Raw genomic sequence first — 27,829 nt, forward strand, 5'->3', positions numbered from 1 at the left:
AACAAGAAATAGTCTCTTTTCTGCAGTGATGATCACATGGAAACATTATCCACATGAATCACCCCAACGGCATATCAAATTGTGTCATTTGCCTGGAAACTAGTGCAGGTCTCAGAGGGAAGGCAAGGTGAATGAGCAGTTGCTGTAGAGAGGTGCAACACTGCACAGGCACTTGCTTTGAGACCAATCATAACAGGCTGTTTTTTCCACACAGGAGAGCGCAGAGCGGAGGAGAGAGATCACTGTGCTGGAGGGCACAGGAGTCTTGGTTCTTATCACCTAGACAGTGCACCACCCTGTCTGCCTCTCACGCAAACAAAAGCCTTCGCAAACTATTAGCTATCTACACCTGTCACCAAACTGGCATGCATGAGAAAATGCACTGAGATCACACTAAAAAACCACCTGACTTAATATTTCTCTTTTTTCTTACCGTAGTAAGAATATACAGCATGAAAACTAGCTGATGAGGAGAAAGTTATTAAAGGGTATCTCTATGGGGAGCGCCTGCAAGTTAGAAAATTGCAAGCATTGCAACAAAGTGTAAGAATATGGTTTGGTGTGCTCATAAGCCAATGAAATTTTCGAGGCTGGATTTGATCAAAAACAAAACATTTGCCTTTTTGACACCGATCCAGAGAGATGCAGAGCAGAAAAAAAAATTAAATAAAGATTTAATGCCCACTAATGATAATATCATCATTCGAGGCAGAGTTTTGCACTTGGCTGAGTGAGGATGAGCTAAAAAAGCTGACAAAGTGACTGAACACTCTTACAAACTACAGTATCTGGTATTAAGTGGAGCTTTTCACATTTCATTGCATGGCTTGTGAGTTGTTGAATAGGCACAAATTCATATTCCAGCCCTGAAAAGTACATGAACAGGAGCGTCACAGCAGCCTCCCCCTGTTTCTATAAAATTCAATTTAAATATCAAAATGACATTGAAACCATTTGTACACTGTAACCACATGATTTCTGAGGTCAAAAACTGAGCTACTTCCTCATTGTTTGCATGTTTTCTTATTTTTCTTTGGAGCAGCAGTGAGATTAGCTCCGCTTTCTCATAACTGTACATTTGAAAACCTGGAAAAAAAAAAGATGAAGCAGTCATCTGTATTCTTTATAATACTGTTCCATTGTTAATTTTCGTAATTCAATCATTAACTTGATTACTTAGAGACTAAACCAGTAATGCTTCAGCCAGTGGGAACTGTCGTTTCCTGCAGTTAATCAAATCTAGGATAATTCAGAGAAGCTTAGAAAAATAAGAGTTGTCATACACGTGATTGCAAAAAAATATTCAAATCAACATCATCTTTATACTGTAGATATGAGAGATCAAATATGGCTGAAACAAAAACACTACGGCTGCAACCAAGCGATTGGTTGTTTGGTCCATAAAATGTCAGAAAATGGTGACAAATGTTTTGTCTACAACCCAAATATGTACAGTTTACTGTCAGAGGAGAAAAGAAAGCAGGAAAAAAAAAAATATGCACACATGAAAGGCTATTATTAGAATATATGAAAACGGCTCAAAACAGTTGGTGATTAATCTGATAGTCGATTAATATTTGATTAATTGTTGCAGCTCTAGAAAATCACCCATAAGTTTAAAAAATACCCTTTGAATTTCAGTCCAGTAAGAGTATCATTCAATTTGATCACAGTTCATAATAATGGTAAAACAAATTCAAGCAAATCACAGAAAAAGAAAAAAAAAAAAAGAACTGTTGTCATAATGACTGCAGACAAAAGAGTAGTGTGGTAATACAGTGAAGAAAAACCATGAGGGTGGTAATCTGGTATTAAAAAAAATAAAATAAAATAAGACACCCTTGTATTCGCTGCCATTTTCCTCCCAGCTTTTGTCATTCAAAATGGACTTCCTTTTTCTACCTAAACTGGATAAACAACATCTGCCTTGATCGTAGGATGTTTTCTGAACAAACCACTTAGGAGGAATTTCTGCTAGCCAATTCCCACAAGCTGCTGTCAGTCACTAGCTGGCACTGCAACACTTAATGCCTTTGTCTGTTCTCCAATTTATCTTGTTAACAGCAAATTGGGCTAACGGTTTGAGGCACAGAGCTATTGTAAAAAAAAAAAAAAAAAAACAGTATGAGGAATACTCCCACGGCCTGCAAAATAACATATGGCTGCCTTCACTCAAAAATGCATCCCGTGCACTTATAGGGCTTTAGGTTTACACCATATATAAACCTGATACACAAATTTCATCCTGGAATCTGGAGCCTGATAGGCCTCTTGTCTGTGTGATGCTTTCTCAGTGATAAAGCAAAAGGTTTAGAGCGTCCTATCCTGGATGGGCCGGTGAGTAATTGGCATTTTAAATTACCATACAAACCATGTATGCAAAGGAAGTAAATCAGATACAACTGGCCTTTACTGGTGCGTCTGTGGTCTCACGTTTACAAATATGCCTATTAATAATACAATTCCCAGAGGAGATTACAAGCACCCTGAATGCCGAATGTCCTCTGAATTGATGCTCGAGCTGGGAATGGTGTTTTGTTTTGTTTTTTTACAAATACTATTTCCACCGAGAGGGGATACTGCATCTTTAAGAGCCCTCCACAAAAAAATGAAACCTATTCCTTTGCATCTTCCATGCTCTTATTTCAATACTCCTCTCTCCTTGTTCCCCCTCCACACATCATTAAACATATTATTATAACATGACTGTCAGCCTGCGTCTCTCTTCGCTCCATTCTTGCTCTGCCAGGTAATCAATTTGTCGTCACTCTCTGTAACCCCAGTAAAGTCATCAAGTGAAATGAGTTACAGCTGCAAAGAGCCTTCAAGAATACAGGAGGAGAGAAAAAAAAAAAAAAAATGAACGCGAGAAAAATGACAACACAGCCCAGGAATATTCCACCGCTTGATAGCACATCCCAGGTCTTGAAGATGAAATATTAATGCACAATTTGTTTATCTGCAGGCCCACATCTCTCCAGTGCCGAGCTGTTAATTTTCTATCGGCACAGACAACGGATCAGTCAGTCATGAACTCTTCACAGCCATTACCGGGAGACATTTTGATTAAGTATTCCTAATGTAGTGGATAGGAAAGAATGAAAACACTCTGCCTGCCAACTTTTGATTGACCATTAAGCCACTGATGAATGTGCCTGTCAAAGAGGAGACAATTACCTCAACAATGAAGAAACTCTTCTGGAAGGCTTATTTCTCTATAGGGCTGACACATTTACCAGAGTACAGGCGAGGCAGCTGAGAGCGTGTAAAGGGATCACTTAGGCATCTTCTCAAAAGTTCCTCTGAATAAAAACTGGGGGCATTGTTTTTAAGAAAAGGGGGCTTTTGGAGGCTGAAATGTGGGAAAAATATTTAGTGTGTGCCTGTATGCCAACGAGCGCCTGCGAGCGTGTGTGTGTGCGTACATGTGTATGTGTAAACTGAGAGTGTGCCGAGCAGATAAGGGTCTCAGTATCTTAAGCGGGTATAAAGAGACGCTATTATTGGCAGAGAACAATCGCCATCTGGTTGCTACATCCGCAACCATAATAAAGACTGATAACTTCTCAACACACCACAACCAAGTAATTGCATCCTCGTATGCTGAAATACCATTGATCAATCCAGTTTTAATCCACCAACTCCATCATAATGAGGCCGTTTTTGGGAACATTATAATTCACATGAACTGAGGGGTAGAACAGCCAAGGCTGCAGAGAATAAGGTCAAGGGTAGTGTTGATTTTGTGACCTTGTGAATTTGGAGATTTTTCTTTTTAAAGGTAGAATCAGTAGGACTTGTCTGAACTGTTCGCGAACGCATCAGAAGGATAGTTCGTCGTTGAGTCTCGCTCCCAGGACGACGTAAACCAACGTTTTGGGGCGATAAAGAGTCCCGAGTGCAGCAAAATAATGAGTAATACAGGCAGAGGGCAGGGTCTCTGCAGATACAGACACCACCACACACTTCTGGTGGGTCATATGTGATGACTGAAAGGGATTACGTTCATATGAGCCTAGAGCCGCAACAATCAATCGACTATTAAATTAATCGCAGACTATTTTAGTAATCGATGAATCGTTTTAAGTAATTTTTTTTTTAAGAAGAAATGCCCAAATTCTTTGATTTCATCTCCTAAAATGTGAATATTTTCTGGCTTCTTAAGCCCACTGTGACAGTAAACTGAATATATCTGGGTGGTGGACAAAACAAGACCATCAACATTTTTCACCATTTTCTCACATTTCATGGACCAAACAAGTAATCAACTAATCAAGAAAAGAATCAACAGATTAATAAACAATGGAAATAATCATTCGTTGCAGGCCTCTATGTAAGTCTACAGTCTATTAGGAAAATGTTGCATATTATGTCTTCAAGGAGAAGTTGTGAATTTGCAGAAAAGAATCTAAAAAAGATGTATTCTGTGGGAGGTTTTGGTGAAACGCTGAGATTCACAGCGTCCCAAAAGAGCAAAATCTTAAGGGACTACATCATGCAGAGACATAACAAACACAAACACGCACAAAAGCAGTTTACAACTTGGCCTAAACTGTGCTTGCATGAGGGCCTCCAAGAAGATGAGATTATTAATTCAACAAACTTAATCTGACACACAAACACGAGACGGCACATGGCAGATTTTTGAAGTCAAAATCTGTGTGTTTTGGAGGTGTGTGTGTGAGTGTGTGAGTGTGTGTGTGTCCGTGCGTCCCCCTCTCCCTGCCAGAAGCATGGACGGAGTGCATTTGTGTGTGTGTGTGTCTCTATGTGAGTGTGAGTGAGTGTAACCCATTCTCCATTTGTCCATAAGATTATGAAGAGTTCATACAGAGTTCATCTGCTACGGATACAGCTACGGCTCCACATCTTTCAGCCCTTCTCCTCTGCACTTCATGCGGGTCAAATCAGACACAGTGAAGGAGGGAGGTTCTTTAAACTCAAACTTTTCTGATCAGTGAACGAAGAAATGCCTCATGACAACTTATCAGATTATTAAAGGAAAACACGCCAGGGCATCTCTCAGATCCTAATGAACTGTTTGTGTCCTTATTATTCTTATTAATACACCCCTCAAACTGCAGGAGCAGCTTGTGATGCTGCAACTCCCCCCCTGCTGTTTAACATTTGACTTTTACAGCAGTATGGTGCCCGAACTGGGGGCGCTGGAGCCTTTAAATGAGAATAAGTTGAATTTCAGAATTATTAAACGAGCACAAAAGGTAACTGTGTCCATAATCTTCACCATATTACACAGTTATATAACTCTGTCGCCTACTAAATCCCAACCAAGTACAAAAACCTGCTCAGATGAGGCTCCTTGGGACAATATCTTTAAATTCAAGGGGAATCGTATCTATTCAGGGGTCCCACATGATAAAAGTTTGAGAAGGGAAGCCCTGTCTTATCGGCAGGCGCATAACAAAAATAAATCCGCAAATATCACACTCGTATTAAACAGGTTCTTTTAAGAAAAATAAATACAATCGCTTACCCGCAGCCCGTTTGGGCGCCTGCTGTTTCCTCCGTGGCATTTTTTGGAGTCGCAGTTCACTACAGTGCCCAGGTGAAATCTGAATGCGGTCTACGATAGTCCATGCATAGAGAGAGAGTGTGTGTGTCTTTATTTTGGCTCTCGGAGTAGTTCAGTCTCTCTCACTATACAAAAAAAAAAAAATCCAGTTCGGAATCGTTTTCAGGAGAGGAAACAGATGTTAAAATCGGGCTTCTTCTTCTTCTCCTTCTTCTCCTTTCACCTTCTTCTTCCTCCTCCTACGGGGGGCGAATCGTCTCCTTTCACCATCCGTTTTTGTCCATCAGTGCCACATATGTTGATCGACGTGTGTCAGTCAGTCCCGCAGGCAGTTTTTTCGGCGGATAATATGTGGAGGGAATGCGCGTAAAAAGCGTTTTGGTAATGGTACAGTATATTACGCACGGTGCAGGCGAGGGGGAGAGGCGATGCCAGCAGACATCGATCCATAGAACAAACTGAACATTAAAAACTCCTCCCTCCTCGCCTGGACTTGATGATGGCAGCGAGACATTTGTTACACTAGATAACCATGAGTTTATTAAAGGAACAGAGGCCAGGGAAAAGAGAGCGGAGCACACAGGCAGGCAGGCAGCAGGCTGCTGCTGCTGCTTTCTATCACTCTGTCTGTGCTGCTCGCTGCCTTTTTCATGCAGCTTCTTTTTTTTTTTCTTTTTTTTTTCAACGGGGGTTTTTAAGATCCTTTCCTACACCTTCCTTCTGCTTCGCTCGCTCAATGAGAGCCGTAAAGTTTGTGAGATTTCCAGCAGATGTGAATGAACCCCTTCAGTCGCTGCTCTGCTTGGTGTAACTGAACAATACGCCTGATGTGAGGACAAACCTGCTTATCTGAACATGTTGCTTTTAAAAATAGATCGTATCTGTTCATCGATCTGTTGCCGAGCTGTTTCCACGAGTGTCTCACTGCAAGATACACAAAACAAGGGACATTCAGACATTTTGCACACTTGGGAGGCCTGACACAAACAACTCAGGCTTAATAAAGTTACTTTAAAAATGCAATTTGTCACAGTTTACTTAAAACTGACCAGCGGAGTAATCTGATTACATTTGCCAAGCTTTTCAGTTCTGTTGAATAAAATTAAGCTAGTTTACTTTTACTAAATTTTAAACAGTGGGATTTGAATGCATAATTAGGGCTGCAAGGATCGATTAATTTGACAACAACTTTAATAAGCTGATTAGTTGTTTGGTCCATAAATGTTGACCTGCTTCCTTAAGTGGCCATTAAATTCAGTTTATTATCAAAAAGGACTAAATATAACCAGAAAATATTCACATCAGAGAAAATGAAACCAAAGAATTTGGACATGTTTTCCTCAAAACGATGACTCAAAATGACTAATCGAATTATCAAAACAGATGCAGATTACTTTAAAAGGACAGTTCACCACAAAAATATCAAAGGTTACTAGTTCATTCTGTGGTAGCAAGAAAATAGTTCCTGCTTGAAACTGCCCACCGAGGTCTGTGGATTATTTATCCGGTCATGATTTCTGAAAAGAGACATTGCTTTTGAGTTTTTCAAATATATTTTCTTTTGCCCTTTGAGCACCACAAGCAAAGCGCCATCTAGTTCCATTATAGCTGAGAGAGGCCAAAAATCTCTGGGGTCAGTATCTCCAAAACTCTGCAGCTCACACCAAATCTATCTAGGTGGTTAAATACCGCCACCAGTCAGAGGAAAAATATGTATTTAATTTTGGTGACTGAAATTTCGATATATTAATGTATGTTTATCATATCACATCAGTCACATTCAGTTTCCCTTTCTCGGTGGGTCTGTGTGTAACTATCTTTGGTCTGATGACTTCCTCTTTTGTTTATTGATAAAGGCAACTGAAAACATTCACTCAGTTAGTTATCAAGTCCAAGCTCAACATGAACTTTTAACAGTAGTTTCCAGGCTGTCAACCTGACATCAGCTTCTGCTTGCTGCAATTTCTATTTTCACTAATAAAGCTACAATGCAACTTAATAATAAAATGTGACATAAACAAATTTTTAAAAGCTTTAGCACAGTAACCAAACTCAGTTCTTTGTATTTCGTGTTTTAACTGATGCTTTACAGAAGTCTTTGTCAGTTGAATCAATTTGCATATTCATTTGTCATGTTGGCAAGTTAGTCAAACTTTTCACCCCACAGTCAAACAACTTAATTTGCTTCGCCGTTGACTCTAAAACAGATGCCGGTGTGCACACAAGTAAACACACCGATGCACGTGCAGCGTTGTCTGGTTCTGGTTCTGACTGTAACAGCAATATTTAAATATCAGTAATTCAACAACTGTAAAAAATTATATTCATTTTAGGGTGCAGGCTTTGCTTTTTTCCTATCCCTATGTTAAAAAGAGGTCGCACTGATGGCAACCAAAGGTCAAGACTTGGTTGTCAATTTATCAGAGTGGTTAATAATGGCATCAACCCGGCAACGGTTAGTGTCGAGCCCTGAAAGTCTATAAAATGTCAGAAGGTAGTGAAAAATGCCCATCACACTTTTCTTAAACCCAGTGTGTCGTGGAGTTGCTTGTTTTCCCTGACCAATACTCCAAAAACCTAAAAATAGTCACTTTACTGTTGAGTAAAACAAAGAAAGGCAGCAAATCATTACAGTAATGCATCTACAACTAGGGGTTATTTAGCTTTTCTGCAAAATAAAGTATAATAAGTCCATTATTTGTAGATTAATTTGTCTGTTGATCGATGAATCAACTCCTCGTCCTTCCAGGTTTAATTAAAACTCATTCCATAAAAGTAGACAATGAGTCAAGCGTCTAGGAGGTATTTGAATGTTTCAGCGAGAAATACTTTTTACGGAGCGCCTTAGTGGCTGAATGCTTATTGCTCATGCCACATGGCTTTTGCAACATCACGGTTGGATTCCAGCCGGCGATCTGTGTTCCATGTCATACCGCCCCCTCCATTCAAAAGAACCTTCAAAGATAAAGAAATGCTTTTTACTTTATGTGTATGAAAAAGGACTTTGCAAACCACAGACCTGAGCTGAAATCTTAGTGCAGTAAAATGCTTTAATAAGGTTGAAAATTCAATAACTTTTTGTATATTTTTCACACTTCAGTAAAATGTGAAACACTGAATTTTTACTTTTAATGGAAAATTTTTGTGATATGTTATCATACTGTGCGAGCACAATAAAGCCTCTTTCTCTTTAAAAGCTGCTCATGACCTAATCAAATATGAAGTTGAGGTGATGGATGACTTCATTTCAGAGAGACAACACCCCTTAGAGATCCAGGCTCGCCCCGGATTACAAATGGCTTCCTGATAATATTCCATCACCCTATTTTGTGTCTGTCACTCATTTTGCCAATGATACCAGAGACCTCCCGTGAACTCCACCTGAACCTGCGCGATCAATCACGGCTCAGATCAAGCTTGAGCCCTACCTGTCTGACAGCTCTTAACACACCGTGTGTACACAAAGCATGCGTACGCGGTGACAGGCGTTACACCAGCGCCCACCGCCGCCTCACCTTATCTCTCCCAGGATGGCCTCGCTCCACTGCCGCTCACTCCCACTGTACCCTTACGTCATCCGCATCGCCACACTGACTTTCCCACACAAAACCGCCTCTGAGAAACTTTCTGATCAGCACTCGCGTTTCAAACTTTTTACTTACCATTCATGCATCAGTGTCGGCGGCGGATCCACGTGCAGATGGTGGAATTTGTCATCCCTTAAGTCTTGATGAGCTTTTCCTCCCTCACATGGCTGCAATTCTCATACCTGGCTGCCTGAGGATTTTCCGGGATACAACTTCAACAGATTTTCACTTAAGTGTGATCCTCCGCTGTAACAAAATGTGACAAACATATGTCTTGTTAGTGCTTTTTTAGAGACACCTGTGGCTCTGTTTGCTGTAAAGAAGCGAATAAGCAGCTCGCATACAGAGAAAGTAGTAAATAATTACAATCTCAATTCCAAAAGAGTTGGGACATTGTGTAAAAAGTAAATTAAAACTGAATGCAATGATTTGCTAATCCTTTTTGACCTATATTCAACTGAATGCAAAACATTTAAATGAATTACAAAACATAAACTTATTTGTTTTTTGTAACACCTTCCATAAAGGTTGGGACAGGAGTGTGTTTACCACTGTGCAATATCAGCTTTTCTTTTCTTTTCCATTCTTTCTTAATATATCATTTCAAGTGCTCAGCAGTCCAGTTGTCCAGTTTTATGCTTCGTAATGAACCACATATTTTCAAAAGGAGGCTGATCTGGATTGCAGGCAGGTCAGTCGAGTACCTGAACTCTTTTACTACAAAGCCATGCTGCTGTAACGCGTGCAGAATGCGTCTTGGCATTGTCTTTCTGAAATAAGCAGAGACGTTTCTGGGAAAGACGTCGTCTGGTTGGCAGCATATGTTGCTCCAAAACCTGCGTGTGCCTTTCAGCATTAATGGGACGTTCACAGATGTGACAGTTAGCCATGATGCCAAGGTAACAATCTGGATGGTCCTCATCTTTAGCCTGAACGACATGACGTCCATGATTTACAAGAACAATCTGAAATGTGGACTCGTCAGACCACAGTGTACTTTTCAGCTTTCCGTCAGTTCATCTCAGATGAGCTCGGCCCCACAGAGGTCTGCAGCGATTCTGGATATTGTTGATATCTGGCTTTCGCTTTGCAGGGTAGATGCAGAGACTAACTGTGTTTTCTGACGATGGTTTTCCAAAGTGTTCCTGAGCCCATGTAGTATCCTTTATACAATTATGTGAAGCTTTAATGCAGCGCTGCCTGAGGGGTCAAAGGGGTCATTCAATGCTGGTTTTCAGCCTTGCTCCTTACATGCAGAGATTTCTCTGGATTCTTTTAATCTTTTAACGATATTATGGATTGTAGATGCTGAAATCCCTTAATTTCTTTCAGTGTTGTTTGCAAAGTGTTGAACCACCCTCCATCCATGCTTGTGAATGACTGAGCCTTTTCAGGATGCCCCTTTAATACCTTATCATGTTATGTTACCTGTTACTAACTCACCTGTTTACCTGTGAAATGTTCCAAACTCATGTTTTTTGAGCAGCTGACAACTTTCACAGTGTTTTGTTAACCCTGTTCCAAATTTTTTGAAACATGCTGCAGGCTTCAGATTCAGAATGAGTGTATATTTACAAAAAACAACAAAAGTTTATCAGTTTGAACATGAAACATCTTGCCTTTGTATTGCAGTCAGTTGAATACAAGTCGAAAAGTATTTGCAAATCATTGCAGTCTGTTTTGTTTATGTTTTCCACAACGTTTTTTGGAATCGGGGTTGTAAAATCTTCCCAGTTACATAAGCAGATGTTTCCCGAAACATAAAATCAGATAAGTAAATCTTCTATCTCAGATTTCATCGAGAACTGGAGCTTCTCTGACAAAGCAGGGGAAGCACAGTTTGTACATTCTTTGAATGTTTGTTTGAGCTTTTACACCCATGTAAGCTTGATTCTCAGTCAACTCTGAAACTGAAAATGTGCCCGCATTCTTTGGAAGTCACCCATGGCACTTCTGGAGTGTCGACAAAATCAGCCTTTTATTTATTGTCAACAAAGTGTCTTTTGACAGCGGCCAGAGTTTTGACCTCTCATCATTTTTAGCTTTGGGAGAGTTCGATTTATCTTCACAGTCAATGCTGGACCGTTCAGAGATGGAGAAACACTGTTTTTGGAGCGGAGCTTCGGGTTAACCTTGAATGTTATGTCTCTCATACAGTCAGTGGGATAAAAGTACAAGAACAGACAAAACAGACAGCTGTCAGGAGTTTCAGATTGTCCAGTGTATGGAACAAAAATGTACAAAATGTGTGGATTATGGCTGCTGATATAAGGCTACAGGCTTAATTACATTTAAAATGATTTACTGTAATATTTCAAAGGCTTAAAGCAAATCACTATAAACATAAACATTTAAAAATCAGTATCACAATTACAGTGACGTTATTCAGTGATATGACAGAGATTCTAGTAAAGGCCGATCAGATTAGATTAAAAATATTAGATATTATTATTATTTCTGGATGCTCACCTTGACTGACTGAATTTCTGGTACATCTAATCCAAAAAATATTTACTTTTTTTTTGGTTTATCATGAATTCACAAATCAGACACATAATTTTAAGATTAAATTTTGTGACAGGAATTCTTTGCATTTATTCCATCCAAAATTAATATACATAAAATCTTAATTATTAAAGTTGCTATGCGGAATTTTTTCACAAAATTCTTGTTATTAATGACTCTGGTGTCTTATAAATGAACTGCAGTCCTGATGCTCGTCATCATGTTGATAGATGAGGTAAGTAAAGTTTGGCTTGCGTTACGGTGTCAGTTGTTTGTTGCAGACTCCATTTCTAAGCGAACGTTAGCTAGTGATGCAAACTCTAGTGCTGTAGAAGAGCGGTAGATCGGCAAACCATGTGGAATTGCATAAACGCCACATCAGTTGGATTTTCCTAGAAAAAAAACATCCCAAATCCTTTACAGAAAAATCAGTCCACAGGCTGATATAGGCAACAAAGAAAGTTGTATGAAGTCTCATTTTTAAGAATATGTTTCAACAGATGTGAATTGTTTCAAATAGTGCCTTTAAATATATGTGTACTTGACTGTCCAGCATAACTGAGCAGCAATAAGAAAAAGATCACTGTTTTAAAAATGCTTATTTTTATTTTTCTCCTACAATATAACGCTATGATTATCTTTAAGTTGCATTATCGATATTTTAGCATTTTAGCAAATGACAATGAATAACATGAAAAGAGTGGCTCACAGAGATTTATCACCTGACTCTGCAGTTTCTCTCAGCCCTCTGGAGGATTTTAGTGTCTTTCAGCTCCTTGTTTTGGTTTTATGCCCTGCAACTTTGCTGTTTGCCAGTGTTATTTTCAGCAGTTAGCTGTTTTCAGTGAAAAAAAAACCTCTAAAAACCATCTCTACCTGCCCAGGTAGAGATGGTGTAACATATATCAGCTAAAGAGTCAGAAGGTGGAGGCCAAACCAGAGCTAAAACAAGAGTGAATATCTGAATTAGATTTGTCAGATTGCCAAAAACATGACTACCCAAAAAATGTTTGCTAATGTTGAACTCTTCTCTGCTTGATGTTTAAACAGGAAACATGTTTAAATGCCATAACATCAAATCTTTAAGAGGTGATAATATGTAAAATTTCTGCTTGCACTGAACTAAAGTGGACAAAAAAAATCAATTAATTAATGCAAATAAAAAAAACCTTCAGTTATGTAAGAGGTTGGGGGTAAATAAAGGACTTAACTAAATGGATGTACCATTTGTTCAATAATGGCAATCGACCAAGAAAGATTTTTCTTTTCTTTTTTCACAAAAGCAATGTTCAGTTTGTCCTGTGTTTGCCATATTTCTAAATGACAAAAGGTGCGCTCACAAACAGAAGAAAACTGATGGAATTCCTTCAGATTTCTGTGCAGATTCGTTTCCTTACGAAGCTCACAGCCCTCAGTGGAAAAAAATGAACTTGGACTCTTCTTCTTCTTTGTGCCAGTGCAATGAGAAGGAGGAAAATACTGCAATTAAGCTGTTTTATTTCTTTTTTCTCATCTCTGACATTTATGTCCGTCTTCTCCCTCTCTCTAACATTTCAAACGTATCTAATTGGTCGGATCTGAGCTCACACAGTTCAAGTATTTAAAACTGATTTCTAGAACATCCAAGTGAATCTGAATGTGAAATGTCTTTTTTTTATTATTTAATCTGCAGCAAGTCTACAGTTTTGAAACAACTACACTGCCTGGTTGTTCATTCTAACCCTGTGGTTTAGTAAATATTAACTCTAAAACAAGATTTATGGGCTCTTCCTCCCAGGTCAGAGCTGTAATTTTGGAAACAATGTCCAAATAACGACTCTGCATCTTTGCCATGCAAACATTATCCTGAGAAAATGGTAAATTTTCCAAATAAATTTTAAATTTTCCCAACAAGCATCTGACAAAAAGCTTTGTCCAGGAGCAAACTGAACACAACCAAGCACAGACTCCACAGACCTGCTCACATTAAGAGATTTACGAGCTCTCTGCAAATGTGAACGTTTAACAAACACAAAAGCTTTTTGAAGATCCACACTGGTTGATTATCCATTTCTGCAAAATCTGGCCTCAAACTGAGACTGTTTCCAATATCATAACACTGGCCTCATTCATATTATGTGGTTGAACTATTTAGTTACACAGTCTTTTGACAATAGGGAGTCTAATTATAATGCTCTCATGATAAAAGGAGGACGGTCTAGGAAATCCAAACCTGTCTTTAATCCGATGCTGAAATTTTTCATGTACAATGGACGGCCTGTGATTGAAGTCTGGTTTTATAATTTTCAAAGCGGAACAACAACATATGCATACAGTCAAAAGCAGCTGCTTGATTTTAAGATGTAATTTGTGTAAAAAACTTACCAAAGCTAAAAAACAAAGAGCTATTACTTATTCAGAGCATGTCTAAAAAAATTAAAGTTTCCAGTCGCGTGATTGACAAGCGGTTAAAAATAAAATTTCTCAAAGCAGGACTATAGTGCAGCGACATAATGATGCAAGCCTAATATGAGCTCCTTTCAAAGATGGAAAATAACAAATGACATGAAAAGAGGATGGCAGTAATCTGTGATCATGCAAACATCATTTAACATATCTTGAAATCGCGCCTCGGTTGTATATTTTTGATGAGAACATTAAGACGTTTCCAGAAACCGACTAAATAACATTAAAATGCACGTGTTTAAAGACATGTTTGCCATGTTACAACAAGTCATTCAAGAACACAAAGAAGCAAAGGGTGTTCATGGTTGTGCAAACAATAGCATGCGGTCCCATCCTGTGCGAGAGGAACACAGTTTAGTTGAAAGTAGGTGAGGTTGAACAAGCTGATGTGAGTGTTGCTGTTGTTGTTGTTGAAAGCGCAGTTAAAGGAGCTTTGTGGGACTCAGCGTGTTTGTCCTCGGGGCTGAATGTAACAGATGACAGAGATCATTGGAGCTTTTTTTCCACATCACTCAGAACTTACTCCTTTTCACAATTTTATAGTGTACTATAGAGACACCGACACTATTGTGATATTGTTGCACTGTTTGTTCCTAATTCTTGTACGTGACAAGTGGGTACTTGTCATTCTCTTCTCGACAGGTTTTAATACCTCACACTTCTTCTTCATATTCCATTATTTCAGCGTCTACTTTTGAGTCGGTTCTGCCATGGGCCTTTTGTGGGTTACAAAACGTGCACCCTGAAAAATAAAGGCTACAGTTAGTATGGTATGTAGAGTATGTGTGTATTAAAATGTGTATAAAGGCCCCTACACACTGTGTGATAACAGCAGTCTTGCAGGTGTATTGCGTATCACACTGTGAGAGTCGGTTCTAATGAAATCATGTCCTCAATCTGCGTCAGACTGTATGATAAATTTCTGGTGAATCGTAGCGCTTTTTCCACCATCATGAAGCTGGCTCTGCTCCAGTTCAAGCAATTATTTTTGCACTGTTCTGAACATTTCCACCAAAAAAAAAAAAAAAAAAAAGAGAAAAAGAGGGTTCGGAACTTGGAAAACTGGTTCCAAGCTGAGACGAAAAATTAGCAGGTTTCCCATGAGAACCAAACAGTGTCTTATTCAGCTGGATGTTGTGCATCGTTGATTATAATGGTTCCACTCAAAACTGGTGGAAACACAGGATCAAAGGACCTTGAACAGAACTGGTTCAAGAACCAGAGGTAACATGGTGGAAAAGGGTTCAACAGTATCAGGTCGGCCGGTTTGTTCTACATTTCTGATATTCATACTGGCTGGTTTGCAGACGTGGGTTGTAGCAGTGGTCACACACTTGATTGTCTTTCTTTGGTCACCAAAGCTCAAAATTGACTGCCAGTGTCTGTTTTTCTCTCATGACTCACGATTTCCTCATGTTTCTCTCACAATGTCCACCTTAGCCTTGGCCTGGCATCATCAGACTAATTTATCTCAGTTCATTTTTGATTTCTAAGGGGTGCAGACTGAAATGCCCCTGGCCCGACAACAATCAGAGTAACAGAACAGGTGACATAGAACTGAGTGACCCATGCAATCTGGGGCAGCGTTTGGTCCATTTTCAAGAAGGAAGAAAATGGCGGCCTGGTCACAAATGTTTTCAAATCACAGCTGAACAGCACACTAAAATGTGTTCATGAAAACATGAGGTGGGAAATAGGCAAGTACGAGAATCTTTATTCATATTTGATCAGCTCTGCCTAGTTTCTTGAGCCTGATGTGTTGCACTGTTAACGTGTGACATGAGTTTCCAAATTTGGACGAGTTTCGGATGAAATTTGGACGTGTGAAACCTGCAACATACTAAATAAATGGCCCGACAAGAAACACGACAGCGGAACTTGGACTGAATGGAATGATGGTCAGATGTATCTGCCAGAGCAAATAAAACGTGAGCTTGCAAATTCGTTGGTTCCAAGGCTAAACTTTCATTTGAGACAGACTGAAATTGTGTGTCCTATGTCTGGAGGGAGACCATGGGTCCCTGAAAGTAAAATGTCAAATATAAAACAAATCCTCAATGTTAGTTTGTTCTTATGTAAGAGGTACAGTCCGACTCTTCAGCTCTGCAGAGTGTTTTAGCAGTTTTCAGCTCATTGTTTTAGTTTTATGATCTACAACTTCACTGTTTTGTTCACTCTTACTGCTCTCATTGGTGTTGTGTTCACACACAGCAGGTGGGTCTGATAAACTCACTGTGCGCTACCCGCTGAGCACAAAATGACAAGCGAACAAAGTTAGTGACACAGTGCTTCGCAGCTAAAAGCCAAGCATTTCCCTTTGGAGTTGGTGGAGAACGAAACAGAGCCAAAAGAGAGTTGACTTTCATTCGTCAGCAAACATGACTCTAAATAAATGTTAACATTATTCCACATCTGCTTACAACTAATCAACTTTATTTACTGCTCGTTGCGTTGCTCCCAAGTAGCCAAAAAAGATCAATTAAAACTTTATGACCATTTTGGAAAAAAATGTTGTGCATTCTTAAGGGTAAAATATTGTTGTGTTCATCAACACAAGAATAGATTTTTATAGCTTCACTGATATCAATTGATGGATATTTTCAGCTGAGCATATGTCTCAGGTCACATCTTCACATCTGGTATTATTTCATGTCCACAAATCATGGATGTGTAGCTATGTGAGTTGATGTAAAATTCAAATAAACAAAGGACTTGTAATAGTTATAACTCAGAGTTTTCTCCTGAAAATTAGATAGTGAGGACGGTAAATGTGCCTCCACTGTAATATGCTGCAGGAAACTCTCCAAGTAATGTTTAAAATGACTTTGATACACCGTAAATATACTGTATATGTGTGTATTTTCACATTGCTTAAAGTTAAAGTCCTGAATGGTTTAATATCAGAAGCGCCTTTTATTCCCCCATATTGTTGCCAGTAGATGAATCTTCCCGATAATTATAATGTAATTATTTGCTGCACTTTTATGCGCCGTGGCAACTCATTTATAAACAATTTATTTTCTTAGTATTTATTCTTGTTTGTCAAAAAATGATATCATGACATTTTGGAAGGAACAAAATACACATTTAAAATATTGTCTCTTTTTTCCATTGTCAAAGCCTGTTGTGTGCTGGTGAACATCACCTGCAGTGGTGGGTTAAAGTTGTCATATTATCTCAGGTGAAATGGCACTATGACCCAGATGTAACCTGAACTCATCTCTGTAAGAAAATGGGTCTGAGGCTGGAGCTGTCAGTCATTCTGCAGTGTAAGTACAGTATATGGGGCATGAAGGGAGGGGAGCATTGTTCGCCGTTTTTTTTTTTTTTTTAACCCAATAACACCCATGCAAACAATCTTTCTAACATTGCTGCTTGACCTATTTCCTCTCATGTAATATATCGTTAAAGCAGCCTTGTGAAATGGCTTAATTATTCATGCTTGATTTCAAAATGAAGAGCTTTGAGAACATGGCTCCACAGGAGGATTGACACACGCAACGGTGCTCTTACAAGCACACACACTGAGGCACACTGGGGCCTGGCTTACTCAAAAAAAAAAACCCTCACACACCCTTGACTGACTTCATCCACTGTGTTGTGCACAGAGCATTAAAGCAAGAGTGAAGATAAAAGCCCTGTCAGCGCCTTTAATGATTTATTTCAAACATTTCACTCGATCCAATAAGGTTACAATCTATGGCAGGTAATTGTTTATACAGAAATAGATGGCATTTTGTTTGTTTTATTGAGCATTGAGCAGAGTGAACACACTAACCTCAGAAATGGATGCACTGTCAGAAATATCAATTTGCTGTTTTAGAGCACATTCTGCCCTTGCAATTCTCATCACACACATTAACATACAGTGAGTGCCGTCTTCAGCATTTTGACTTTTTCATATTCGGCTAAACACCGCCTCTGAAGTTTGTTTAATCTCCTTTTGAAGGACGTGAGGCCTGTCTGTCCATATGGGCGAGCGTGCACGTGGGTGTCCGATCCGCCACGCACTATTTTTGCCTCCCTGCGTGCGCGCGTGTGCGGCAGTTAAGTAAGGCATCAAGAGCAGCCTGTCACTTGTCCCTTGGTATTGCTTTAGTCTGCGTCGACAGTGTGTCCACCCTGGGTTTGTCAGTGTCTATTCAGACCTGACCTGTCTTGTTCAGCACATGGCAGAGGATGCTGATGGACATTTCCAGTTCTCCTTCTCAGTGTCCATCACTCGGTTGCAGGATGCATCCCTGACGCATCTTAGTTTGAGCTCCTGAAATTTGTTGACAGTTGCAGAGGGTGGTCTGCAGTTCTGCCACCCTCAATTATGGGAGATGTGATCTGATTCTGACTTGAGGGATGTAGGTTGCCTGCTGTGCATAAATGCTCAATTGTGGTCGATCGATATCTTGCTAATAGGTTTTGAAAATTGAAAACAATGCGAATAGAAAAGATGCGTAAACCCTGCTGAGGGATTTTTTGAAATACAAACCCAAAGGGCTAAGCGAAGGTGGGGTAAGTGACATCATTTATTTATTTATTTCCAGTCCTGGCGGATTAGATTCATTCATCCTCTTTCATGTTTGTTGCTTTGCTGCCAGTCAATCTCGTGTTTGTTCTCTTAATTTCCTGCGAGTCGCTGATGAAAAAGAAGGAGTATTTAATTAGCACTCCCTCTGTTCCGTTCAAACAGTTAGTGTATTTTTATAGGACCAGGAACGGAGCTCAAGTCTGTTTCTAATGGAGATGGAGGCAATCAGATAACCAACATTGCCACCCGTGCTCTCTTTTACTCTTCTTGAAGAGGACAACTTCAGCTTTTAATAAACATGTAATAAGAAGGAAAACAGCTGGTAGCTGCATCACAGATGGTGCCGTTCTTGGCATCTCCAAGGAAGGGACCACACATACAGATGGCTCATTATTCCAGCATTTGGTTATGCATATTGCACAAAATTTTATTCCAATGCTTAACAACCAGTATAAGCAATACAGGTGTTACTATTTTTCACGAGGCTCCCCCTGCAAAGTAAGCAGTCGGGATCTTGTTTTGGTCATATCTTTTGATGCGGATCACTCACACAAGCCTCAGAATCTATCAATATTTCAGGGCTGTGTCTGTTTGTGAGCGCTGCCACCTTAATCTACACTCAGGTGTGATTCACGGCTAAACAGCTGTCAGTCTTCGCCCCGACTGCGGCTCTGTTTTTCAAAGAACACCTTTGTGTCATTAAGGTAACGGCCTGAAAATACCTCAGCAGGTCGCTGATTAAGACGGAGGGGGAGATATTGATCACCGAGCAACGGCAAAACAAGTCAGCACACAGCGAGCCGAGAGCAAGGCCAAACACATCAGCGCGCAACCTTGACCCTGCTCTTTCATCTCAACTTACAAACTCTTACTGTAGGCTGGTTATCTGCATATTTCTCAACTCCAGCGTCCTCTGTGTATTATTTATATTCGTTCAAATAGAAAATGTCACTGGTGAAAAAAAATAATTTGAATGAAAACAAGGCAAAGGATTCGGTCCCACGAGAGAAATGTGTTCTTCGTTGAATCTTTTTTTAGGTTGACTGTTTTAAATTACAGATGCTCTCTAATTGGCTACGGTCAAATAAAGCCCGCCTAATGAGGCATTGCATTCATTTGCTTATTTCCTTTCAAGTCGCTTCCCTTTGTATCTCAGAGCAAAAAGTCTGCTCTTGTGCTTACTGTCGTTCCAGGGTATTCTTAGTCAGAAGACTATTATGACTCCAATGAACATGTAAATATATATTTGTTTCTGCAGCAGAATAGCTGAAACTGTGAATTCACTCATTAGCTGCATAAACAGTAGCAATAATAAACCCTGAACTTTAACTTGTGTGCTACCTTTCCACATTATTTTGGTGACCACAAGCAGGGTTTAACCTAAGCCTCCGTCTCACTCACTGGCTTCTCCATTATATGATGAACTTAGCGCGGACTTCTCCTTTAATGTGATGATTAAGTGTGCTAATCACAAGTGAGAGCGAGACGTAGACACTTTTATCCGTCCGCCCGTTTGTGTGTGTGTGTGTGTGTCTGCCTTTGTGTGTGTGTGTCCTGAAACATCCGAGGGATTTTCTTTCAGACCTCCTCACACTTGACACTCCATGTATGCTGGAGCTGTCCTGTCCAATTTATAACAGGAGTCAATGTGACCTTTATCCTGGCAATGACTATAATGTACTTTAGCACATGTCATTCTCGGGTCAGGATCATCCCCTGTGTCATATGTTTTGTCTTGCATGTTTTACAGTCGCTGGGGACGTACTGCTGCGCCGCTGTGCTGCAGCCAATTCAACTTTAATGTGAACTTAGACAGGTGATAGCTTCAAAAAACATGTAAGGTATTATTACCATAGAGACAGATTCCAGAAGCCTATTTAATACAGCATGCTATTACAGACCAATTATTTCTGCATTATTATATTTTCAGAGATATTTATAGCTTGCATAATGTAATTAGACATAATAATTACGCAGAAATAACTATTTTGAACCCCAGTTTAACAATAACAGCTTTCTACTCGATTCAAGTCTGCAGCAAACAAAGGAAGCCAAAGGATTTAAAGTGCTTAAAAGCATAGGTAGGCTGCGCAAAATAACTGTCACATGTTTTTGGCTCTAATTTTCCCCCCTCATACTCATCTTATTGCTCATCAGCTAAGTTGTCAGGTCTGCTACATCCCTTTGATGGCATCACTGACAATTAGCAAGACGATGCCACACAAAACCATCTGGACAGGCACATCTCTCGTTGCTGAGGGAGACAGTTTCTGGTGTGACAAAAATAAATCTCAAGGTCAGTCACTGTCACTTTTTAAAAGTATCAGATTCCTTCAGAGGTAGATTTATGGGATTGGATTTATTTTGAGAAGGTTTACTGGCTGATGACGAGGTGTCTTGGAGACAGTTAAGTGGAGATGAAGAATTAAATCAGTAAATTATACAACCCTGTCTCTGCTTAATGTCTTCTATTGTTTTACACATGACTGTATTTCATTGTCAAGGTGCAAAAAACAGCTAAATATATTATTTATTTGGGTGATATGTGTGAATATATGTTGCTGTTTTTAATAGATAGATAGATAGATAGATAGATAGATAGATAGATAGATAGATAGATAGATAGATAGATAGATAGATAGATAGATAGATAGATAGATAGATAGACAGACAGACAGACAGACAGACAGACAGATAAGTAGGTGTTGTCTGCTTTACTACCATTCAGAATATGATAGACCTGGCATGTCATCGTTCTAGTACGCCCAGAAAAAACGATCAATTATCAAGAGGGGCGGGAAATTGATTTTCCCCTTCCCCATACGCAGCAAATGTTCCACATAAATATATGATGCTTTGACAAACCTCTTCGTATTAAACTTGAAGGGCCCTGGCAATGAAAGTCAGACTAAATATAACTCTGTTAAGGCTGAGCCTCACCAGCATGTAAAACTGTGAAAATTCTGTGGTTAAATCGGCTCATTTCTTCGGACCACGATCAGCGAGGTAATGCCGTGCAGTGTGCGTCGTGAACTTTGACATGCGCGTTTGTAGCATCGACCAATAACAAGTTGTCATCACGGCGTCTCAGAGCTTAAAGTAAAAGAAGCTATCTTAGCTTATTAGCTGCGTTCCTCAGTCCACTTTTATTGAAAGGGAACATAAACTGCTCCAAAAAAGAGGCACGGTTTACAGACAGAGTCGATGGTATAACTATGAAATATCTTTTGAATGAACTGCATGAATTTATTGCCTCGTTATCAGCCAAGCTTCCCCCCCATCAACACCTCTTTATGAAATGAAATTATCTACATTTCCATAATACCATACAGGCTGAACAACGTCCTTTTTACAAAGCAAACAGATCTAGACTGCCAAAGTACACAAAGTGCTCACTATCACTCAGGGGAAGGTAATATAGAGTTACAAATGAGTAAAAGTAAAAAAAAACAAAAAAAAAACAAGTGCTTCTTTTAAGAAATTAGTACTTTTTTAAAACTGTACTTCTACTCTTTACTCAAGTGTAGTTTTGAGCCAGTAATCTACTTTTTACTTTGCTTTATTTACCATTCACACCTTTGTTACAGCTAGTCTGCTCTAAATGCAGGGAGAAGCACTTCTACAAGTTGCTCACTTCCTGGAATTAGCACAACCTGTCTTTTGACCACGATGACTCCAAAATCCAAACAACTTCCAGCGACAATCCCGGGTCACATCTAGCCACACTACTCACACTATTACTATACAATAAAAACACTGAGATCTCTGCTTTTACAAACTCCTCTGAACTCCGCAGACATGTTTAAGTAAGTCACACATACTGTAGGTGATAAGCTTGGCTTATTAACTTTTCATGTGTAATATTAATCTTTGATGTTATTAATATTAACTTATCTCGTAGTTCGTGGTCTGTTGGCCTTTTAAATCGGCGTACTTTAGAAACAGTTAACCTAATGTAATACCAACATCAACACTGACATAATTGCAGTAAGCTACACCCAAAAATATATTAAAATGGATTAATTAACCAGGTACTATTTTACTCATTGACATAATGGTACATTTGCTTGAGTAAAAATGTTTGACACTCTACTCACCACTGCATCTTTTTAATAAACTGTGTGAATTTATTGCCTCGCTAGCAACAAAGCTAACAAGCATGCTAACTGACAAATAACAGATTATGCAGGCTACGTAGCTCGGACAGCTTTTTCTTCCTTCAACAACAAACAGGTTGAACAACTTTCTTTTTACAAAACAAAACATGGCCAGTATTCCCTCACATACAGTAACGAATAAAGCACGTGAGATTAATTTATCTTGTAGGTAGTGGTCTGTTGGGTTGGATGCTTTTAGAAAGCAGTTAACCTGACATAGTGCAAACTTCAATGTCAGTGCTTTCATAATTGCACGCTAAAAAATATTAAAAGGAAAGGTAACTTTTTTGCTTTTACTTCAGTAGGTTTCACAAATTATAATTTTCACTTTGACATGAGTCATTTTTTATGGGGATAATTGTGCTTCTATTTGAATATCCACTCCTGCAATCACTATCTTTTGATTTTTTTTTAAAAAGAAATTGGCGTCACATTAATTCATGATGTCTAATTAATTTTTGATTATTTCTAATTCCTTCTATTATTCGCATGTATTTATGTATTTTTCATTTTTTTCTACATGAGCATTGTGCACTGATTTAGTGAAATCTGTTCATTTTATGTGCTTCTCATTATCATTTATTTTCATTGTTTTTCATGAAATCATGTTGCATTTATGGGTTAAATTTTTTCAATTGCTTGAGGGAAGGTGCGTTGTGTAGGTGCTATAACATTGTTCAGACAGCCCATTGGTTCACGTACAAAAAGAAAATCAAGTGGGCTATATTTCTGGCCTTGCAACTTCAGCGATGATGTGTATTTTCTGAGCAATGGGCATTTATTTCCGGGATAACAGGCTGTCAGACAAATTGGCTTTCAGTCCAATGGGACAATTTTTGGACTATTGGTTTTGAAATAATAGGCCGTCAGAACAAAGGGCAGTATAAGCCTATGGCTTTTCTATTATCTGGTTTTACAATGTTGTATATGTGTATGAATAAAAAAAAAACTAAGCTAAAACTAAACTAAACAATTCTGAGAACAAAATGCCAAGTGAGGGTAAACAGTCCGGTACAGAAAAAATAGAAATAAACTCGGAGAACTGTTGTGAATGTCCAGCGTTAGCATGTTCCAGGCCTGCTGGTGTGTTTACTGTTAAATTGACAGCTACTTTCATTTAACAGTGAGACCTGAGCCTGTCCTGATGTCACCAAGCTGCTAGCACCACCTACTTCCTGAAGACACACAGATGAATTTAGCTGTGCTTCTAGACGTAGCCATATGTCTGTTTTCTTATCGCTGTGGTTTTTTATTTTTTATTTCCACAACAAGAATTCAACTGATTAATTAACTGAGGCTTTAATATTACCTTTAATCAGTCCATATTAATTCTGATCTGTGTTTTATTTTGCAGACAAGTTCTGATCAAGGTTGCCGGGGCAAATGGATCGTTAAACAGAAACTAGAACATACTGTCATTGTTTTGAAGAGCGCGTTCGATGCAAGCCCCGCTCCTGCAACAGTAACTCATCCGCAGCTCTTCCATTGTGTGGTCCCATGATGCTTCTCTGCTTGTGTGTCCATACATCATGTTTGTGCATGCTGTACTAAAGCAGATCCCCTACAGAATAGGCTCCAGAGTGTCATCCACACAGAGTTATCCCTCACCACTGGCTGACCGTGGCATTATTCCGATGGGGACTGTTTGACTAATAAGCATTTTCGCTTCACAAGTGCTGGCTCTAGTCAATGCCGCTGCTCTGGATATACATACTGTATAGAGGACACCTTGAATTGGAAAAAGAAAGGTGGCCAACACTATTAAAAGCACCCACTGGTCCGGAAAACACACTGTGATTTCATTACAAAAATCATATAATGGTCGTAAACACAATAACAAAGTTGCACTTTCGCTTGGAGAATATGCAGCGTATGTAGAACAGAAACAGCCCTCTCTCTCCAGATGATTTTTTTTTTTTTTGACAAGTTACACTTGAATGCATGGGATGCATCCTTTTGTTTGATTTCAGTCTTACAAAACTGTTATAGAGGTAAACAAATACTTTACTGAGCAGAAGTGGAAGCAGTCTAATAAAGATGTAAAATAAATCCAGTGTAGTACATGATTTTAAATGCACTCTGTATCAAAAAGAAAAGGCTTAACGTTTTGTCCACACATCAGTGGGTCAGCTAAGACTCAGTGATCCAGCTACACTCCACTGTGATTCCTCTCCCTTTAAGTGGGCTGTTGTACAGTACAAAAGTTCAGGCATTTACGTTTAGAAAAACCGGCTTTACAAAGTGTTGCAGATGTTACATAAATAGTGGAACAGAAATAGTACATTTGCTCTGGGATATCCTCAAGTTAAGAACAAGTATTTTAAAACAGTGAGAGGTTCTGCATCTCTGAAGTTATAGCAACCATGTACAGAAATGTGCAATACAAATTAACTCTTAAACTGCTGGCCTGGGGGGGCATTTCTGCCCCCTCCCTCTCCCTCTGGCTTGTGACATGGTATTAAAAAATATGTCTAAAATATAATATACTTTACATATTTTACAGTTAAATTAAAAAACAGGGTTCAACATTAATGTTTTTACTCAACTCTGAACTGGCCCTGTACAAACTGACCTCATTATTACTAAAAAGACTAAAAAAGACTACAGTTAATTGTCATGTTCGGTCGATGACTACAATGTCTATAAAATGTCCAGGTGATGTCACATTTTGTCAGTCCAAACCAAGATATTCAGTTGAAATTGATAATTAACACAGAAAAGAAGGAAATCTGCATATCTGAATGGCTGAAAACAGAATTTTCTGCTACTTTTTCACTTTACTAGGGCTGCATGATATGATACAAAAACTCACAGTGTGATTATTAACTTAAATGGCGAATTTTTGCACTACAATTTTCATTTCAACATGTTTTCTTCAAACAGTCTCTGCAGCACTACAGTACACATTTTCCTTCATCAAAAAATTGCAGGGTTCTGCAATTTGGATATTCCACTTTGCCATACTGCAATTTCAATAATATTGCAATTAACTGTGCAGCCCTCGCATTTACCCATGAATTGCTAATCAAAATAGTTTAATAGTTTTTTTTTTTTTTACTACTTGCCCAGTTGTGCAAGTGAGTTGCTAGATTTACTAGTCCAACGTGGCATTTTACTTGCCCAAAGCCAGCGGGCAAGCTTATAGTTCAGCCCTGAAAACACAATTCTGTTTAACTAAGTGTACTGTAGGCCTGTGAATGGATTTCTGAAGGAGTGCATGTTGCAGTTCACTGATCTTCTATGTCCACAAAAGAATAGCTTGTTCAACAATATTTCTCCATCAGCAAATTCAGTGGCAGAGCTGATTAGGAAGTTATTAAGTGACATTTATGATCAGTTACGCGACAAAGCTAAAGTTTTTACCACATACTCTTTGACGTTTGACGAAAGCACAGACAAAACTGACAATGCTCATCTCGCCATTTTTACCAGGGCTATTAATGACAAATCTGAAGTGACAGAGCTGCTGAGTTTGTGTCCAATGTCTGGCTAACTAATCTATTTAAAAATGTATAGAAACTGCTGTTTGCATTTTGTTAAAGCTACTATAAGGGACTTTCATAAGTTGTTGATTTTGGGAAAAAAGTGTTTTTTTCTGTTTTCTCTCTGCTATAACCACAAAAAAAACCACCACACCTCTGATTCTTCTTAACTAGCCAATGTAACGCTCAGTGTAGCTTTGCTTGGGAAAATGTAAACACAGGCTTTCATCTGACTTCAAGGAGAATCCGACCCGGTGACAGACATTGAGAATAACTAAATAGAAATAGTCTTCTCGCAGATGGTCTTGTTTGCTTATGTAGGCCATATAGAAGCATTAGAAATAAACTGAGACTGTTTCATAACCAGTTTCTAACTCCACATAGTAGCTTTAATTATAACAATAGGTTATGGAAGCAAAAAAGTAGTACTTGAATGTTGAAGTGGCCCCCAAAGATGACAAAACGATTAGTGGCCCCAAGCCAATTTGAGTTTGTGAACCCTGAATTATACAGTGTCTGACTGATCAATAAAATATCTCAGAAATATCCATGATAAAATTCATGTGCAGTCTGTTTATAGTTGACCCTCTTCGCTTTGAGCAGAATGTGAGAAAGAAAGCAGCAAAAATACCTCATTGACCCTCACTGTGCTGTAGACGCTGCATATTTCGACAACCACCCGCTAAAACTATTTTAGCTCTACAGTATGATGCTACCTGAGTGTTTTCCTCCCACACACAGTTAAAAAATGCACATAGCAAAATGACCTCTTTCTTTCTGCTCAGTTTGTGGAACTGAGCACTCGCAGAGTTACTTGCAAATTTGTTTTCTGTCTATATTAATATTTATGTCTGCGCTGTAAATAATATTTGTTGCAGCCACCAAAACAAATTCACAGCACTCGGCAAATTCGATTCTGATGAGCAAATCTAGCTGTGGATTTTGAGTTTTGTGCTTGCTGCTGCTGCTGCCGCCGCACGCTGTATATGTGCCGCTGCTCGCCTGGTTCAGGTCCGAGCCTGCTGTTGCTCTGTAAGGTGCTGCGATCACCTCGGCAGACCACCCTGACAACCTCTCCCTCTGTTGTTAGACTTCCCCGCAGAAAGCCTCACAGCAGAGGGATTTAGTCCGTGGAGGTTTCCACCATCAGATGGTGTATAACGTCTGGCAGTCTCTCACGGTAGGGCTTTGGTAGAAGTTCAGCACACATGAGACACCATCATTTGAAAAACATCTGTCACTCTGACAAATAATAAGTGCACAGGGCCTCCAGGGAAAAGGGAAGTGCAAGCTCCATATTTTATTTCTTTCTGTACAACACTGCGACTGACTGCTGTTTTTGTGTGTGGTGAACTGTACTTTATGTCTAATGCAATGCATGCTCACACTGACAATTGACATTTTAAGGGCATTACCCTTGACAAGGCGACCTGGACAAATGAAAGGAAAAGGCAGAATGATTTATCAGGGGGACTGACGAAATATTTTGATTTACATTTTTCTCTGTGCCGCTTGAAATGAATCTCCAAGACGTACACCACACCCCTGCTCTGGGCTGTGTGAGCTGTCTGCAGAATAGCCTGATGACCTGAGATCAG

The 27,829-nt window shown here is 39.2% G+C and overlaps 1 protein-coding gene across 2 annotated transcripts in view; it reads right to left on the bottom strand.

Moving 5' to 3' along the window:
- tshz2 (teashirt zinc finger homeobox 2) overlaps positions 1 to 27,829 on the bottom strand; it is a 116,852-nt gene that overhangs the window by 49,178 nt on the left and 39,845 nt on the right. The window contains exon 2 of one of the 2 annotated variants that reach the window (XM_084720369.1): positions 9,196 to 9,366. In XM_084720369.1, coding sequence (XP_084576495.1) covers positions 9,196 to 9,202 — 7 coding nt within the window. In that variant the 5' untranslated portion in view covers positions 9,203 to 9,366. Of the gene's footprint in view, positions 1 to 5,494; positions 6,157 to 9,195; positions 9,367 to 27,829 lie in introns of those variants that run through there. The other variant, XM_084720368.1, reaches the window with a different exon arrangement.

Source organism: Lutjanus erythropterus, chromosome 6 (genome assembly GCF_056507025.1).
Source record: "Lutjanus erythropterus isolate fLutEry1 chromosome 6, fLutEry1.hap2, whole genome shotgun sequence".
In the NCBI taxonomy this organism is placed as follows: domain Eukaryota; kingdom Metazoa; phylum Chordata; class Actinopteri; order Lutjaniformes; family Lutjanidae; genus Lutjanus; species Lutjanus erythropterus.